Below are 17,114 nucleotides of genomic sequence, written 5' to 3' on the forward strand. Positions count from 1 at the left end.
ACTCAGGAGGCAGAGGCAGAGGCAGAGATGGCTGTGAGTTCGAGGCCAGCCTGTTCTACAGAGTGAGTTTCAGGACAGTCATGGCTACACAGAGAAACCGTGTCTCAAAAAACCAAACCAAAACAGCACCACCACCACCACAAAATGCCTTTACAGACTGAAGCTCATGATGCTTCAACATATGTACCTAATAAAGTGCAACATTATTTTAGACATTACGACATAAAAGATGTTACAAGTACATTTCCTAGTCTTACAGGACAAGCAAGCATTAAAAAATCTAACATGACCTTAAAGAAAATACTTATGGACGAAAAAGAGGACATGGGCTCTCCCAGTGACAGAGTAAACAATACTTTATTGAATTTAAATGTTGTAAATGTTGAAAGCCAGGCATGGTGGCACACGCCTTTAATCCCAGCACTCAGGGAGGCAGAGGCAGTTGAACTGTTGTGAGTTTGAGGACAGCCTGGTTTACAAAGCAAGTCCAGGACAACCAGGGCTATACAGAGAAATGTGTCTCGAAAAACCAAAATCAAAACAAACAAAATTGTAAATTCCAGTGAGACAGATAACATAGCTGTTGAAAAAGACTGGATTTTAGAAAGGACTGCTAAATTAGATCAACCTATATAAGTGATAACCTCAGAATGGAAAGCAGGAAGTGTACTGTGTTGGAGGAGAGGTTTTGTCATTGTTTCAACAGAAGAAACAACACAGATTCCATCCAAATTGATAAAAATCAGACATGTCCAGGCGCTATCCCTTGAAAATCTTGGGGAAAGAAATAAAAAGAAAGAAGAAAGGAAGGAAGGAAGGAAGGAAGGAAGGAAGGAAGGAAGGGCAACAAAAATAAGTAACATTTGCTGATCTTTCTACATGGGAACAGCTCTGGGTGTACCAGGCAGGACTTTAATATTGCTTAGCCAATAAATTTTGTTGGCTACAGAGTCCTCAGGACTTATCATGCCATTCTTTCATATGGCATAGATGAAAATTTGTACTACAGTTTGGTTATTCAGTGCAGACTGGCTTAAAAAGACAGATGCCTTTCACCTGCTCAAACAAAGAGCAGAGAATAATTTTCAACTAAATTGTGCACACTCCACATTCCATACTTGTGTTTGTACAAAATGTATATTACCTGTGAAAGTTTATATGTTTATAGGACAGAGGGACCGTACACCAATGAAGTTGGACCAGCCCTGAAAGGATTCAACCTTGAAGATGCTGAGATGCTGAGACATATTTATTCCAGCATCCTGCTTTATCCAATCACGGACTGCCTCAGTAGCTGTTTTCTTAAAAATCTGCATCCAAAACAACTTAAAATGGCTAGCTATATTACTCAGAATCATGTATTTCAATTAAGCCATGCACTTTCAAAACACAGAGACCAGACAAATGTTACAGCTAATCACCACCCGCCCCCCCTTACCCCCCAGACAAGGGGGCAAGGCTGTGTAGCCTGGCTGTTCTGAACTCATTTTGCAGGCGAGGCTGGCCTCAAATTCACAGTGATCCATCTGCCTCCACTTCTCTGAGTATTGGGATTAAAGGCGTGAGCCACCATGCCTGCCTGCCTTAAGACTGCCTTCTTAAGACTGGCCAATATCCCAATTTTCTTGGGGCCCCAAAAAAGGAAAACATTTCTCTCAGACAATCCCATTTCCCAAAAAATGGGGTGGGTAGTTTTTGGTCATTCGGTTGGTTACAAGTTGTTAAATGGTCTTGTTCAGGGAGGTCACAAGGTATAGAAACTTACACTCAGTGATTTCTCTGTTTCATTTTCTTTCCTCTATCCTTTCTCTCTTATCTAGTGTTAAGGGGAAAGGGAAGGAGAGAGGATGAAAAGAAAAAAAGGAGGATATAGGAATAATAGGATAAAAGAGTAGATTACTGAATCTATTCTTAAGCTATAGAACTACTACTAGCTAAAAATCTTACACTGGTATAGATCTTCATATATTGATACAAAATTAAGGTTATTTTTATCACAATGTACTATGTATATATATTTCAACTCTTGTATAAGGTAATTGTACCTATGCAACTCATTTAACAATGCAATGTGACATTCTACTTCTTTTGAAAGTTGCTATTACAAACTGTTTAGATAATTAAGTAGTGCAAGTTAGCAATCAATCAAACTCATGGTCATGCTAGATACTAGTTTAGTTAATTACAGAAATATGTTTCCTAGGTTGAACAGATAGTAATAGCTAGAAACAAGTAATGTTTGCCTATCCAGATGCACTATAAATAGTCAGGTGGTCTTCAAAACCCTCAGAGGTCTACAGAGTATGGCATTTAGAGATGTTTTATTAATAAAAGGCTTTCTTGACCAGTGAAACACGTCTGCTTCTGGCAGCGTCTCCACTCCACTTCAAAGAAGATGATGAGCATCGAAGAACCTCCACATGGAGTTTGCCTCAATGTGGTAAGCTAGTCACTAGAAGAAAAACTGTCCCTGCTTCAACTGCAGACAGCATGCTGGCCACACTGTGAACAAACAGGACAGGAAGAAGTCAACTGCTGAGCTTTGTCAAGACAAAGTAGGAGGTCCTTTATAATTCCTGCTTCACAGAAAAGTCTGTCATATATTGTGCCAGAAGGCTGAAGATGATGCCCTAACATTGCTGAAGAATCTTGGGTGACTGTTTAGACAGCCAGCTGTCTCTGTCATTTCTCTATTTTGGAATCTGCTTGCTCTGTACTTCCTGCATATATAGGCAATACTTTTTTTTTTCCTTCTCAAGTCTCTGATGGGGTTGAAGACTAGATGGTTATAGTCTCAGATTAAGCTTAAGTTGTTTAGGATTTAAGAAAATGTTTTAAAAATATAGTTTTAGGCTAAGTAGATATTTTTAGATTGATAAATACAAACTATAATAGAGAATAATTTAAGTACAAATCTCTAAGGTTGCCAAGATAAGATAGACAGTACTTTCTCCAATACTGCCCAATACAAATGGACTGGACTTTGTGACTGTAATTCTTACCTGAGAGTTTTCATAATCATTTCATCTTGTTCTTGTTTATAGTTTATAATAAGAGAAAGCACTTTTCTGGACTAAAAGGCGGAATATAAAGAGAACGTCTTATGTACTGTGTCACCTGTTAATAAAAAGCTGATGGCCTATTAGCTGAGACAGGAAATAGGAGGTGGGAGTTCCAGGAGAAAGAGATGAACTCTAAGATAGAGACAAGAGAGCCAGGGCACAGTGGCACATGCCTGTAATCCCAGCACATAGGGAGGCAGAGGCAGACAGATCTCTGTAAGTTTGTGGCCAGCCTGGTCTACAAAGCCAGTCCAGGACAGCCAAGGCTACATACACAGAGAAACTCTATCTCAAAAACACAAGAGAGAGAGAGTGAGGGATTCTTCCTGGACTCTGAGGAAGATGGACACATGAAACTGAGGAGGGGTAAGCAGCCATGTGGAACACAAAGAATAAAATAAATGGGTAAAATAAGTTGTGAGCTAGCTGAAGAACAAGCCAAAGTACATGGCCTAGTAATCTATTCATAAATAGTGCAAAGTCTCAGGGTCGTTATTTTGGGTACTGGAGCACAGGTGGAAAAACCTGAAATTACAAAGTAGTTACTAGGAAAACGACGGAAGGGAGCATTTGCCTTACTAGGTGAGCCTTGCCACACCCTGGATCAAAGGGTAAGGAGGTTCACCTGCAGCCACTAAGAAGAGACAGTAGGGGTCGGCTGTTGGTAGGAGATGGGTCTCTGAGGCAATGGTACCTGTGTGGACTCAGCATTTGGTCCTTGGATTACTGGGTTAGACACTCCATCTTGACAACAGCCTGGAAACGAACAAAGAGGGAGATACTGACTGGGGATCATTTCACAAGTGATAGGTACTGGCTAACATTTATTGGGCACTGGACAAATAGCCAGTAAATGTTACCTAAATACCCATTCATTCATCCTTTCATGTAAGACTCATTTTAGTTTTGAGATAAGTTTTCATGTAGCCCAGACTAGCCTTGTACTTCTGATCCTCCTGTTCCTAAATTCCTAAATGCTGGGATTTCAGGTGTGTACCATTACCAGTACAACCTGGCACTAAAGTATAAAGTCAACATGAAGAAATGCACTGGGTTCTTAGCTTCAGATCAGAATATACTCACAGGTTCCCACGCAGAAGCTGTTGAACAGCATGGAACGGAGCCAGGTAACAGCAGGCTTTTAAGCATTTAGCCTCTATCCACCACCCTGTTGCCAGCCTAGGCTGTCATCTCTCCCTTGTCTACTGCAGTCACATCCTAGCTTTATATAAAGAGTATCAGCTTCTTCGCCTTGTTCCTGTGGTTTGTTATCAAAGCAGTGGTCGTGAGGGTCCATTTAAAGTCAGTTTTGAGAGAAGGCCAATGTCTTAGTGATTTAGAATGTATTCTGTTTAGTGATCTGGAATGCATACTGTTCTTCCAGAGGACCCAAATTCAGTCTCCAGAACCCCAGTCTGATGGAAGGTTCATACCACCTGTAACTTCAGCTCCAGGGTATCTGACGCCCTTTTCTGGCCTCTCCAGGTACCCGCAAATACGTGGCACACACAGAGCCTATAACTAGTGCAGCACCATCTCTGATGCTGATAAACAACTACACAGTTCTGTTTGTGAGCTATGAGCAAAGGAGCTCAAGCAGGTCAGCATGCACCACGTGTGACTTGCAAGCAGAGAAAGCCTTTCATTGTCCAGAACATTCTGGAATGCAAACACGTAGTAAAGCACCACAGAGGCATATTATTACACAATTTACTTCACTTTCTGTCCGGCATCCCAACCAACTTCAGAATGTAAAGTAGTTGTGCTGGACTTAAAAATATGACCTTTACGATCTTTAATCTTGTGGCTACGAGCATGTGAGGCACGCGCCCATGAAGGCCGGTGCACTGATCCCCTGCAATTGGAGTTACAGGCAGTTGTGAACCGGGAACCAATCTGAGTCCTCCGGAAGCGCAGTAAGCACTCAAACATTGAGCCACCTCTCCAGCCCTTGAGCAGGGCTTAAATTTATTTTTTAGACAGGGTCTCATCCAGCCCACGTTGACCTTGAACTTCTGATCCTCGTCTCAACCTTCCAAATGCTGAGCTTACTCTCATATATCACCACATGCAGCTTTCGTTACTGAGACAGAGTGTCACTCTGTAGTTTATGCTGGGCTGTCCTGGAACTCACCACTCTCCGAAATCCTCTTGCCTCAGCCTCCTGAGTTCGAGGATTCTAGGTATAAGACACCATTTTAGACATCACTACAATTAGAGATCAGAGCTACCCCGGGAAAGGTGGTAGCTCATGCGTTTGACACGTGTCTTTTGCGCAGATCCTTACACACAGTAAGTGCTCGATACGTGCGGCTGGAAGAAACTAAGGGATCCGAGTGCTGAGGTCTTCTACCCAAGGTCGCAAAGCTGGTTCTGACTATGCTACTCAAGTCTATGTTTATTACGCATCCATATTTTTCACTGATCCTACTTATTAACATCAGCTTGGTATCTTCAACTATGCTCCTGTTCTAAGAACGCAGCACGGCAGAGACCCAAAGACGTGAGTCCTTCCCAAGTGCGGGACTGACAGTTCCTTAGGTAACAGACTGGACTGGGGCCCCACAATCCAAAGGAAATCAGAGATGACGTAACCGCGGAGGCGAGGCGGCAGCCGCCCCGCCTCCCGGACGCGCACTGGAAGCAGCTGCTCTCCGTGGAACCACAGCCTCGGTCGGCCTCCGCCTCCCACATGCGGTGACGTCACAGGCTGGTCGGCCGGGCGGCTCCTCACCATGGTATCTGAGGACCAGCCGTAGGCGTCGAGGTTCCCCTGGGCCCAGACTCTCGCTCTCATCAGGCGCACGTACTTGGACTCACCTTTTCAGTTGCCCAGCAGAAACTTCCGGGGGGAGGGGGCGGAGAGAAAGAGGGGTTGCGCGCGCATCCTCCGCCCGGCCTGACAGCGGGGCGCAGGCGCTGCCAACTTCCTCTAACGCGGCCCCAAGCCCTGCGCGGTGTCCTGCTAGGAACTCCAATTCCCAGAAGCCTGAGCGGCACACCTAGGTAGGAGGAAGAGGGCGTATTCCATTCCCTATTCCGCCTCCTCTGGGGCGTTTTCCTCCTACTGCGCGTGTGCCGACCTGAAGCCAAACGCGGTGAAATACGATAGCCACCAATCAAAGGTTGCACTGTGAGTTCTAAACCCCTCCCCTTGCTTCTAAGTCTTCACGGGAACCGCAGCACCACCCTCAAACTGCCTCCTCTGTCACTGTAATGGAACTTCCGGGGAGGCAGGAGGTGTAGATGGTCCTGTAGAAGCGTAGACTACCCAACCTTGATGTCGCCTAGTCCTAACTCTGTTTCCACTGTACTTCCTAGACCACTTAAGTGGATGGAGACGAGAAGGCGAAGGGTGCTGGAGCTTGCCGCGGAGGCACCTGGGTGGACTAAGTTCCTGGCACCGGAAGCTCCTCTGAGTCCTTTCAACGGGCACCGGAAATTGCTCTGAGGGAGCCCTGCGCCTGAGGAATTGAGTTTCCCGGGAGCCAGGGAAACGGCTGTTATTCGGTCCTCAGCCCCGCCGGGGTACGGGGACGCGGTGGTGCGGCCGCGGAGATCCGGGAGCTCGCGGCCTTAGTCCTCCGCGGCGGGAGCGGGAGGCCCTGATGGAGACTTGAACCCTTGCTTGCTCGCAGCCTGGCGTAGGCTGTCCTCTTGAGGGGGCTTTCCTCTCAGAGCTGATCCTGAGAGGAGGCTTTTGCTTGTTTGTTGTTTGGTGAGGTTTATTTTCTGTGTATGCCTAAGGGTCCGAGTGTCTGCGCACCACCTGCGTGCAGGCACCGTGGAGGCCCGGAGAGGGCATCAGACGTAGGTGTGAGATGCCACACAGGTACTGGGAGCCAAACCCCGGTCCTTCTGAAGATCAGCAATGGCTCTTAACCCAGTATACTTTAAAACAAATGAAATACAAAAGCATTCTTTAAAGGAAACAAAAGAGGATTTTCTGCTTCTTTTGCAGAAGACCCGGGTTCAATTCCCAACACCCACATGATGGCTCACAGACATCAGTAGTTGCAGTACCAGGAAAGCAGAGACCCTCTTTTGGCCTCTGAAGGAACCAGGTGTGCACAGAGACCACTTTGAAGCAGGCATAAACAAACGAACAAAAAAATATTTCTTATTTATTATTTGAACACCTCAAACATGTATACCATGAAACTGGATCATACCCCCCTCTCAACTTTCACTACCAAAAGGTATGTCCTAGGCTGTCCTCCAACTGGCTGTTCAGCCTCTACATCTGCATAATCAGTGTAGTATACGTATATAACCCATGGAGGTCCTCCCATGTGCTAATTTAACTAACATCTAGTTTATAATACCTAACACGGTGTAAACTCTATGCAAACAATTGTTATCCTATGCTAAAAAATAATAACATCTGTACATGTTGGAAACATGCAGAATTTTTAAACCTGTTTTCCACTGAGTCTGATTGGATCTGTGAATGGAGAACCCATGAATATATATTATCTTTGTTACTATGGGTCTTGGCTTAAAAAAAAAAAAGTTGCCACAATATAGGTATTATAGAAACCACAATTGTCCAGTTAGAGTGGGGGGATTAGTTGACCTGCCTCAAACTCTACAAAATACAATTACAAGTCCCAGCAGTATTGTTCCCAGCCATTCAGCTGGATAATGTTTCTGCCAACAATTTTTTACCTTTTTAGACTTGGGGTTTTGTTTTTTTAAATTGATTTGTGTGTATGAGTTTTTTCTGTGTGTATGTGTATGTACCACATGTATGCCTAGTGTGCACAAGGTCAGGAGAGGACATTTGATTTCCTGGATGGTTGTGAGCTACCCCTTGGGCACTGGGAACCAAATCCCAGTCCTCTGGAAGAATTGACAGTGCTCTTACCCAGTAAGCCATTCCAGGCTAGTCTTGAACTCTGAAAGATCTGCCTACCTCTACTTCTCAAGTGCTGGGATTAAGAGTGTGTGCCACTATGTCCAACCCACTGTAGGCTTAGGTTTTCCACCAAACCTAATTTATTTAGGGTTCTTAAGCACCTTTACCTCCCTTTCAGCTCCCTGCAACCTTAGGTAAGAGATTAGTAGGGAAAAGGGCCCGTAGTCCTCTTTTATCTACTTCCCGCTGATTAGGATTGTTAGGGGATTACCAGTCGTCAGGGTACCAGCAGTCCAATCCAAAGGTCAACACCAAGCAAGACTCAGTTGGATTCCCCGGAGAAGCTCTCTGGAACTTTCCTGTCTGTGAAGTCGTGTCCACCCACAAAGAGCAGTGCAGTGATATCAATCCAGAAAGCGATGTCTCACTATGCATGGGCCTTTATATATGTCCTGTCCTTGAAGTCCACCCAGCTAGGCAAAGTCACGACCCTCACATTAGAGAGCAAAACATCACCTGCCCTCTCACAAGCCAACCTGTGCAAAACATAACATGCCCAGCTTGTAGCAAAATATCACATAAAAAAACCTCAGTCTTCAAGGAAACCAGAAATTTCACTTCAACCTACCTTTTTGTTTTTTAAACATTCTTTTTATGGATCCCTTGCTCTTCCAGTTTAAGACCTGGTTGGTCTTCCACTGGAACTCTTCCTGCCTCATCCTCCCTAGAGTAGGGTAGGCATGCACCACCATGCCCAGTTTTCAACACATATTTTAAAAGAATGCCCTGTACCCCAGGCACTGTGCTGCTGCTAACAGGGCAATGAGCCTGATTGAATGTTCCAAGGAGAACTTCCTTGCCAGATCAAAAGATGTATCTTCAGTTATGTGGAGTGAGAATTTTTGGTTTCTTTTAAAACACAAATGTTATAGGAATATATATATATATATGTTTTTCGAGACAGGGTTTCTGTGTATAGCTCTAACTGTCCTGGAACTTGATTTGTCAACCAGGTGGCCTCGAACTTACAGAGATCTACCTGCCTCTGCCTCCCGAGTGCTGGGATCAAAGGTGTGCACCTCCCCACCTGGCGGAATATATTTTTAGTTCAATCCCAGGTATGGGATATGGGGCTAATTTAAATTGTCCACAGCAGTTGACTATGATTTGCCTCATGCTCTAGCAGGGGCATGATTTTGTCAGCTAAAGATAGTTTATGTTTGGAATTCTGGGGACTCTTCAGAGGGTATGTAGATGCCAGAGCCCCAAGAGGGTCAGAAGAGCTCTGTAGAGGCTGCTGCTGCTTCCCGTGTTTCTGTTGCTAGTTGCTGTTTGCTCCTGCTACTGTTGCTGGTTACTGCTTGTTGGATTGCTGGTTCCTGGTGGAGATATCCTGAGGATGAAGATCAACTCAAGGAACTAGATGCCCATAATCATGAGGAAGCAGTCTAACGATATCAAAGTCCCCTTTTTCTTCTGGCCTTCTATCTCTCCTACCTAGTGTGAGGGGTTGAAAGGGATAGGGGTGGTATATGGAGATAGGAAAAAGAATCCAATAAAGTAGCCAAAAGTCCAGCTACAAGCAGCACCCAGTGTGGAGCTTGAGTCCATGACCCTGCGATTGAGAGTCTCATGCTCCACCGACTGCGAGCTGGGCTACGGGCTAGAAGGCAGATTGTGCCCCAGATTGATGCCTGTGCACTTGTGTTTCAAGTCCTGAGCAGGGCAGGGAGATGCGTGTGCAGTCAGGCATGGAGAAGGAGGCCATGCAGGGCAATGGGGTTAAAGAAAACAGCTGGTCTTGAAAGAAAGGGCTGATCTTGAGCCAACTGCACCGCCAGAGGAGGGATGGCTGTCGATACAAAATCACCACCCATTTCCCAGCAATCACACAGCACGTGCCTGCTAATGGTGGGACCCTGATCATGATGGGATAGTATGATGTCCTATGGAAATGGTAGATCTGAAGTGGTTTTTCGAGACAGGTTTCTCTGTGTAGCCTTGGCAATCCTGGACTCACTATGTAGACCAGGCTGGCCTAGAACTTACAGAGATCCGCCTGCCTCTGCCTCCCAGGTGCTGGGGTCACAGGTATGTGTCACTGCTCCTGACTTGATTGAGAATGCATTCACCTTATGTTAAGTAAATACTAACTGGACAACCCAGCATAGAATTATTTCCCAAGATTGGAAGGGTTTGGTAACAGCTCTGCTAGAGGCTGGCCAGCAGTTACAATGGTTAACATGGTGGAGCGAAGAAGCTGTAAATACTGAGCAGTGAAATAGAACAAGGAGAACGGATGTTGTCAAAGATCAATTGCTTGGTGAAGGATGGTACTCTGATATACAAAAACAGATTAGATTTGATGAAGCTGTTGTAGAAGACTGCTTGGTGGTGTTAAGAGTTTGGGATAGGGCAGGAGAGATGGCTCAGAGATAAGAGCACTGGCTGTTCTTCCAAAGGTCCTGAGTTCAATTACCAGCAACCACATGGTGGCTCACAACCATCTATAATGAGATCTCGTGTCCTCTTCTGGCATGCAGACATACATACAGGCAGAATAAGGTAAAAATAATAATAAATAAATAAATCTTTAAAAAAAAAGTTTGGGATAAAGTTGAAGAGTTTGGGAAAAGATCCACCTCATTTACTAAGATTGAACAGGGCTCTGGGCAAGCCATTGAATTTCTTGCAAAGATTGGTTTCAGCTGTGAACAAGGCTGTATCAGACCCTGACTAGAGGCAGGTGTTGATAGAGAAGCTTTCGTTTGAGAATTCGAATACTGAATATAAAAAATGATAGACCATTAAAGGCAAGGGCAGTGCCAATGGATAAGTGGATAAGGGACATGACTGGTATTTGTTCTCATGAGCATCATACTAATATAGGAGAAGCTATTGCTAAAGGTCTGTATCAATTTCCTATACAAAGAAGTTGTGACCAAGCCATTAAAAGCCTCAGATCTCAAAATGCCCAGTGTGTTAACTGTGGGAAAAACAGTACTTTCTTAATAGAGAAGTGAATAAGCTGTTTCTCCCAGCAATGGGTTTTCAAAAAGAACACCTAGGCTTCCTGGAGTTTGCAGACATTGTGACAAGGGATACCTTTGGACCAATGAGTGCAGGTCCAAGAGGGCTATCTAAGGCAATTTCTTGCCCTCAGGAAATAAAATGGGGGCCTAACAGCTTGGAGGAGGGTGGGAGAACAGCAAAACAAAACAAAACAAAACAAAAAACAAGTGTTTCCCGTTTGTCAACCAGGAAATAACAAGCAGACAAAAAAAAAAAAAATTCAGCTGAGTATTGCTGACCTCGTGTATGCTGCTGTAGGCAGTGAGTGCTACTCTAGACTTGGCCACAGATAAATCTCTTACCCTATCCCCAAAATTCAATGATACAAAATAACCATTGGAGTTTTGGGGACAGTAGAGATGATCTTGGAGTAGATTAACTTTTCAGAGATTCATTGTGCATCTAGGAATTATAGATGGGGGAGTTAAAGGAGAAGTTAAAATTATGGCCAATGTAAGAAAAGAGATGGAAATTAATGCAGACGACATGATGGCACAGCTGCTGTTGTTTCCCTACATTTAAGGGCAAAACTGCTCCAGTAGAAAGAAAAGGAAGTACTGGAAAACATGTGTTTTGGCAAACAGTGGTTAATGATTAAAAGCCAAAATTAAAATTGAAAGTAAATGGTATTGAAATAGAAAGTTTGGTGGATACAGGAGGTGATGTGGCTATCATTTCCTCAAAATACTGGAATTCAGAATGGCCACTTCAGAAGATATATACACAGTTTTTAGGGCTTGGAAAATTATCTCAAATAAAACAAATTACCTGATGGGTTAATTGTGTGTGGAACCAGAAGGTCAAATGGGAAGGTTAAGACCCTATGTGGCTGACATTGTCATAATTTTATTGCTAAGGGATCTTTTCTGACAATGCGGCACTCAGATCAGTATTCCTGTTTCACAGAAAAGTCTGTCAGATCTTCTGGGCCTGACGGCCAAAGATGAAAGTCCCAGTCACACGGAGGAACCCTGGGCTACTGGGTTACTGTCCAGGCAGTATCTGCTTGTTTGTTTGTTTGTTTGTTTGTTTTTATTTTGGAAACTGCTTGCTCTGCACGTCCTGTTTGCTTAGGCAGAATTTACCTTTCTTGGGTGTCTGATGGGGTTGAAGACTAGATAGTAGTAGTTTTACAGTTTTCCTGGTTATTAGATTTAGAAAGATAAAGACATAAATGCTTAAGTTGTTTAGGCTAAATTGAAATGAACTGGAAATTGTGAATATAGTTTTCACCTGATTCTTCTCATAATTGTTCATATTGTATATAGTTTATTAATGTTAAAGAAAAATCTGTTTGTTGGACTAGACGGGGGAGCTGTGTGAAGGTGTGTCTCTGTGTACTGAGTTGTTGACGGGTAGACAGACAGAGCTACTAAACACCAGTCCAGTCTTTGCATTGTCATTTCCATGGCCCACCGCCCGTCTCATCTTTTGTAAGTACTTGTCCTTCCTCACTTGTCTATTGGCTGTAATAAAGAGCTGACAGCTAATAACTGGGCAGGGTGGAGGATGGAACTTCCTGGAAAGATAGGAGCTCTGGGAAAGAAACCAAGGGCATGAATGGGACACAGAGGTTAAAGGACACAGAGTGGGGCCGAGATAGAGCTGGCCATGTGGTGGGACATAATGCCAGGACTAGTTGGGTTAAGCCAGAAAGCTTGCTGTGAACCTGCCCAGCTAAAATGCCTAAGCTTTAAAATACCAAAAAGCCTCTGTGTCATTATTTTTACTGCTGGCAGGTCTGAAGGTCCTGCTAGAGTTACGTGTCAGAAATGGTTGTGAGTTGTTCTGCAGGTTCTGAAGCATGATGGAATTTTAGGGGTGGGGATCGTTTCAGTAAATACAGTTGCCACTGTGATTCCTACAGCAGGCTCATGTTGTCTTTCTATTTGTGGTATTTTGGAGACACAGTCAGCATGAACAGGAAATCAGCCATAGAAGGATGGGAGACTTTCTCTTAGTTCTTCTGCAGCAATGCTAGCTGGAAACATGGAGGGGAAGGAGGAAGAACTTTAAAAAGGTCACTAAAATCAGGCAGCTATGGCTGAGGTAAGTTGAAGTCTCTTTGTCTTAACAGAATCACTCCCAAAGGAAATCCAGCATTCCTTTGTTCCATGTTCACTGTGATTCCCAAGCAATCTTTCGAGGGGGAGAGATGGCTTAATATGGGACCTCACTCTGTAACTCAAGATGGCCTTGAATTCAGATGTTATGCCTAAGTCTCCTGTATACAGGAAACACCTAGGGCAGGGGGAGAGCCAGATGGTACCAAAAGGACACAAGCGTCACATCCAGAATATAGGGTCTTTTAGTCAGTGTGGTGGTTTGAATGAGAATGGGCCCCATAGTCTCATGTTTGAATCATGTTCCAGGTTAGTGGAACAATTTGGAAAGGATTAGGAGGTGTGGCCCTGTTGAAGAAGGAATTTTTAAGATTTCAAGAACTTCCCACTATCCCCAATGTGCCCTCTGCCTCCTGCTTGAGGTTTGAGATGTGAGCTCTCAGCTGTTGCTTCACTCCACGATCATGGATTCCAACCCTTTGGAATAGTAAACCCAATTAACTGTTTTCTTTTGTAAGTTGTCATGGTAATGGCATTTTATCACAGCAATAGAAAAGTAACTTAGAAAGCATGGAAAAACCAGATGTAGTCAGACCAGATGCCTGTTGTCATATAGCCAGATGCAGGGCCTAGGCCTTCTGAAAGGAGCTATAAAAACAGCATCTAGTTAGTACCTCTGTATCAGTGGTTCTCGGCCTTCCTAGTGCCCCTTAACACAGTTCCTGATGTGGTGACCCCAACTGTAAAATTATCTTCATTGCTACTTCATAAACATCATTTTGCTACTGTACGAATCATAATGTAAATATCTGTGTTTACCGATGGTCTTAAATAAGTTGAACAACCCCCAGAAGGGTCGTGACCCACGGGTTGAGAACCACTGCTCTAGATACATTTTAAAGGTTTATTTTTATTTTTTCTGTATACTTTGCCTACATGTGTAAGACCTGGGATCTCACAGCTCAGGAGTTCAACATCCCTTCCCAGAAACCCCCACAGACCACAACTCGATGCAAAAGCAAGAGGTTTATTTTAACCACTGTGCAATGGGGTCACCCCTGCTGGTCAGCAAAGAGTGGCACCAGGAGACAAAGGCAGACAAAGGCCTTTAGGTTTTTAAAAGAAAAATTGCGGGAAATTTGAAGTTGCAGTCTTAGCAATTTAGGATTGGATGAGGAAGCTATAAAGTAAGATAATTGGTTAGTCTTAGGTGCTCAAGCTTGGCCAGTCCTGCCAAGTGTGGATGCGGCTGCAATTGAAGGTGAGGTGGTTAGCTCATCCTTGAAGATTGGGGCTGCGGACTTTTGGCTGGAGGTCAGGAACTACTCAGAAGAAGGATTGAGGCCGTCTGGGTTGGTTGCTAAGAAACACTATCTCAAAGACAAGGGTCTGGTCCTTCTTTTTGCTGAGTGAAGGTCATCGCTTGCTTGCTTTTTTCCTATCTGTCCTAACAGATAGGGTCACATTTCTCCGTTCTCTGGAAAGGTACTAAGAGGCTTTAGCTAAAACTCAAAACTATAGGCTTTAGGAGACATACAGGTTAGAAAGTTAGTCTAACCCTTTCACGTGTATGTATGTGTACCACGTGTGTTTGGCACATTCACAGATCAGAAGGGATGTAACACTCACAGTTCCAGCCACCGTGGTGGCGCTGTTGCCCAAATGTGGCTCCTCTGCAAGAGCAGTAAATGTTCTCAATCACTGAGCGAGGGCTTCAGCCCCAGATCTGTATAGTTTCAATTTTAGGGTGTAGTTGTTTGTGAGACAGAGTTTCACTGTGCAGTCCTGGCTAACCTGGAACTTACTAATTAGAACAGGCTGGCCTTGGTCTAGAGAGATGGCTCAGAGGTTAAGAGCAATGGCTGGAAAAAAAAAAAAAAAAGCATTGGCTGTTTGTCTAAAGAGCCTGTGACACCCCTCCCCCCTCTTTTTTTTTTCCTTCTAATGTTTCTTTTTTCTACAAACAAACTGCCCTAGCTTGGGCGACACTACTATCTAGTCTTGGGGCCATTTGTATTTATTCTTCGCTACATTGTAGGTTCTTCTTTTTCCCACCCTTCATCCGTTTGGCTTCACCAGATAACACTAGGTAGGAGAGAAAAAAGATAGAGGGGAGAGAGAGAATCCTTGAATCTAATTTCTTTTTCAACCCTTCCTCCCAGTTTCCAGCCATTCCTCCCTCAAGTTCCCCAACCGTGTGTTTAAACAGTCCCTTCTCCCAGTTGTCTCAATACTAGCAGCTCCAAACTATAACAACTGTTGCAGCCTATCTGCTCAGTTCGGCTTCTCCTGATTCAGCTATCTCCCAACAATATCTTCTGCCCCAGCCGCCTTCTCACTCCAGTAGCTCAATTCTGTTTCTCAGCCTCAGCTGGCTTTTTTATATTCTCTCCTGTTTCTAGAAACCCAAGCGGTAACCAGCACTGAAGGTCATAGGGTCAAGCAGTTCTAATGGCTAAGAATTCTTAAAGGGCCAGTTGACTAGCAACTGGGAATCCTTTAATGGGCCAGGCACACAAGATAAATCATATTACATTTCTGTGTTTGGAAATTTCCACAAAGAAGACAAAGCCAAGTGTGGTGGTTTGTGCTTATAATCCCAGCACCCAGGAGGTTAGGGCTGGAAGACTGCTGTGAGTCTGCCTGAGTTACGGAGTAAGATGCTGTCTCTAAACAATAAAAACAAAAGCAAAAATTTCAAACAGTTTCACTTTTTGGCCAGGTGTGGTGGCTGGCGCACCCTTTAATCTCAGCACTTGGGAGGCAGAGGCAGGTGGATCTTTATGAATTCCAGGTTAGCCTGGTCCAAAGAGTTAGTTCCAAAAGAATCAGGGATTCCCTATCTCAGAAAACAAAATAAACAAAAAACTTTATTATTATTATTTTACTTTCCCCCCCTCTCTACATAGTCCTGGTTGTCTTGGAACTTTCTGGGTAGCCCAGGCAAGCCTTGAACTCCCAGAGATCCATCTAACACTACCTCTCAAGTGCTGTGATTAAAGGCAATGCCACCACACCTGGCTCTTTAAAATCTTAAACTAAGAAGTAGATGAATTTTAGTGTTGGCAGACCTGTGTTTCATCCTGTGTGACTTGACATTCTGTCACTTAACCAAGACCCTGTGTCTTTACCTAAAAGGTGAGTCCTGCTGAGGGCTCATGGTGGCCCCTGAGTGATTGACAGTGTGCTTCATTTCAGGAGTTTGTCACCCTCAAAGATGTAGCAATGGACTTCACTTTGGAAGACTGGGAAGAGCTGGAGCTAGAGCTGGGCCAGGAAGACCTGTTCTGGGATGTAACCCCGAACACCTGCCAGGACCTTCTCCTGTTCAGTGAGTGTCACTCTGATCTGGGGTCCTGTTCCTGCCCTGCTCTGTGCTGTGTCACCCACAGGACGTTGGCAGAGCTGTCATCTAGCACACAATGCACAGGGTGCCTACTCTGGGTTCAGCCCCATTAGAACACACTATCCCCAACCAAGGCTGAATTCTTTTGCGGCTCCAACATGGTTATCCATGCTGTGTCATCTGGAATGGGAACATCATGGTGTGGGGACCTGTGACCTGTTCATTTCACCCGGTGTTCCAGTAGGCACTGTGGGGCCTTGTGAGCCATGTTAAACTATGGAAGTCTCTGTGCTTACGCCCCACTCTGTGTGTGGTGAGCCTGCAGAGCCCTCCTGCCCAGCTCCCCAGCTGGGCCCTTTTTGCCATGCATTCTGAAACAGAACTGCAGAGAGGAAAAGTCCTTCTGGCTGTGCTCCCCCGGAGTACCCAGCTTAGTCTCATTAGGAGCACTAGAGGGCGCAGCTGTGGTCAGACTCAACATCGGAAACTCACCGTAATGGAGGGACACAGCACAGGCTGTCAGAATATGAGCTTGCGGGGCCCTCAGTGAAGTAACTTGGATGCTCCGACTCTCCAACACGGGAGGCATGACACCAGCTGGAGTCATGAGAAGAGAGAAACTCAGTTGAGAAATGCCCCTTTCAGGCAAGACTGTGGTGCATTTTCTTTCTTTCTTTCTTTCTTTCTTTCTTTCTTTCTTTCTTTCTTTCTTT

General features: G+C 44.6%; 2 protein-coding genes across 5 annotated transcripts in view; one reads left to right on the forward strand and one right to left on the reverse strand.

Moving 5' to 3' along the window:
* Vrk3 (VRK serine/threonine kinase 3) overlaps positions 1–5,946 on the reverse strand; it is a 35,259-nt gene extending 29,313 nt beyond the window's left edge. Inside the window, exons 1-2 of one of the 4 annotated variants that reach the window (XM_055613427.1) lie at positions 5,883–5,946; positions 3,757–3,818 (exon numbers count right to left, since the gene is read on the reverse strand). In XM_055613427.1, coding sequence (XP_055469402.1) covers positions 3,757–3,773 — 17 coding nt within the window. In that variant the 5' untranslated portion in view covers positions 3,774–3,818; positions 5,883–5,946. Of the gene's footprint in view, positions 1–3,756; positions 3,819–5,196; positions 5,264–5,796; positions 5,828–5,882 lie in introns of those variants that run through there. The other 3 variants (XM_055613430.1, XM_055613429.1, XM_055613431.1) reach the window with 3 other exon arrangements.
* Positions 5,947–12,749: 6,803 nt separating this feature from the next.
* The window catches only part of LOC129681572 (zinc finger protein 473 homolog), a 9,848-nt gene continuing 5,483 nt past the window's right edge, over positions 12,750–17,114 (forward strand). Inside the window, exons 1-2 of the mRNA XM_055613570.1 lie at positions 12,750–13,041; positions 16,254–16,386. Of these exons, the coding sequence (XP_055469545.1) occupies positions 13,033–13,041; positions 16,254–16,386 (142 nt within the window). The 5' untranslated portion in view covers positions 12,750–13,032. The remainder of the gene's footprint in view (positions 13,042–16,253; positions 16,387–17,114) is intronic.

Source organism: Psammomys obesus, unplaced genomic scaffold, assembly GCF_907164565.1.
Source record: "Psammomys obesus unplaced genomic scaffold, mPsaObe1.curated_primary_1811, whole genome shotgun sequence".
Taxonomy (NCBI): Eukaryota; Metazoa; Chordata; class Mammalia; order Rodentia; family Muridae; genus Psammomys; species Psammomys obesus.